At 32.8% G+C, this 2,047-nt stretch overlaps 1 protein-coding gene across 1 annotated transcript; it reads right to left on the minus strand.

Moving 5' to 3' along the window:
* Window positions 1-405: 405 nt before the first annotated feature.
* BDBG_16882 (uncharacterized protein) lies at window positions 406-627 on the minus strand (the record flags this gene model as incomplete). Its single annotated transcript, XM_031724741.1, has 1 exon — window positions 406-627. The coding sequence occupies one exon, from the start codon at window positions 625-627 to the stop codon at window positions 406-408; it is 222 nt and encodes a 73-aa protein (XP_031577887.1).
* Window positions 628-2,047: the final 1,420 nt, after the last annotated feature.

Below are 2,047 nucleotides of genomic sequence, written 5' to 3' on the forward strand. Positions count from 1 at the left end.
TATAACAACAGTTATTAACTGATTGACAGTGTGTGTACTGTGCATGATATAAAGAAATAGATGAGTTTTTCTACTGACTGTATAAATCTTTCTTTCTCATCTCTATTCAAATTAAACATGTGATAAGTGAGTTTCTTATATATTGATTTAAAATGTGAAAAACATAGTTAATAAGTAACTTGCAGATGTCTTATTATATTCTATTCTATATATGAAATTCTCTGAAAAAGTAGTGTGTTTTAGAGATAAAACTAATAATAGTGATAGAATTTTTCAAAAACATCTCTTCTCTCTATAACACATTTTTCTTCCCTCTCTCTCAATTATAACAGTGAGTGTATGAGAGTATCATTCTTAAAAGATAATAAAGAACTTATTCTGACATTTTCTAGTGATTAAACATCTTTATGATACAGCTGCAGCCTTCATGACTGTTAAGAAAGCCAGATTGAAGATGAAGACAGCAGTGTCAATGAACTGCAGAAGCACTGCTCTCATTATCATATCTTCTTCTTCTACATCTCTTATAGCTGTGGCAGTAGTAGCTGCATCTTGCAGTGAGATGTCATTTCTTCTGCTGATCAGTTCATCTGCATTCAGTTCTTTCTCTGCCTCTCTTATCATCATTGTAACACCATTCTTTCTCTCAGTCAACACAGTGATGTATGACTCTGTGTGATCATTTGAAGAGAATCTCAGAAAGAGCTTGATTCTGAAGATAGCAGCTCTGAGAAGCTCAATTCATAGTTTCTCTTTCATAATATGTCTGAGCCCTGCTCAGAATACTGCTGAGTTGAGTTCACAGAATTTCATAGTTTCTTTATCTTCTCTCTGTGAGAAGGCTTCAGTGCAGCCTCTGATCAGCACTGTTACATGCCTGCACTATGCTAAGCAGCTGAAGGAGAAGAAGATCTTATGCATTTATCTCTTCTCTCACTCTTATTATTTTCATTATATCTGTAACAACAACTTCTGTCTCTCTGTAAGTATTATTTCATAGAAAGATATTATATCAACTTTAATAAGAAGCTCAGATGCTCAAGCAGTACAGAGTGAGAATCTCAGAGCTTCAAGTATTGACAGATTCTATCAAGACTGAGAAGGTCTCTCTTACTCATCTGCAGAAGAAGGTAAAAGCATGAATCTCTGAGATGAAAAAACACCTCAGAATGACTGATTTTAAGAAGAGATTAATCAGCATCACTGTTGAAAGCACTGTGAAGATTAGACTGACTGTGTGACTGTGTCTGAGATCAGAACCAGATTTTTTGATAGTCTTATTATCAATTTGACTGATCCCATTACATGGTTTTAACATTAGATAGTAGTCTCATACTGTCTCAGTGAGACTTACTGTCTACTCTTGTCATATTTTTCAAATGAGATCATGATTTTCACTTCTCAATTTAAATTATTTTTATTGCTTTAAATGACTTTAAATCTCATTTAAGTGTTATCAAAAAGTGTTACTTTTTAAAAAATTAAAAATAGTCTAAAAAAATCCTTAAAATGTCTAAAAATAGTAACTTTATACTAAGAATAGGACTAAATGAGACCAAATGGAATCACTTTCTCATTTTTTTCAAGTCATGGTTTCATTTTAAGATCTGATGTATAGTCACTTTACATGTTTTTTTAATGACTAGTCCCAGCGGGATTCACGTCAAGAAATGTATGGAACCAGATCAAATGAGATCAAATATGAAATTCATGGTCCCGGCAGCCAGTCTAGTGAAGATTAATCACTGATTAAAGAGAATCTCACTTCAGTTGAAATAGATGACTAAGATGCTTTGTAAGTTAATAAGTTAATACTTTCAGCATCTCTTATACTCTTCTACAGTATGCTTCTCTATAGCACTGCAGTACTAACTTCTCAGCAGATGAAGATATCAATATCAGAGACTTCAACAGTGAAGAATGAGTTTGATAAGAATGTAGTTATTAATAAGTAGACTCTGAAATTCTCTCTTTTTACTTTTTCAGTGAGCTGCAGCCTCATTAGAATAGCAGCAGTCTGTAGATTAATAATATTAATCTTTATTAG

This window comes from Blastomyces gilchristii, assembly GCF_000003855.2.
Source record: "Blastomyces gilchristii SLH14081 genomic scaffold supercont1.6, whole genome shotgun sequence".
Classification (NCBI taxonomy): domain Eukaryota; kingdom Fungi; phylum Ascomycota; class Eurotiomycetes; order Onygenales; family Ajellomycetaceae; genus Blastomyces; species Blastomyces gilchristii.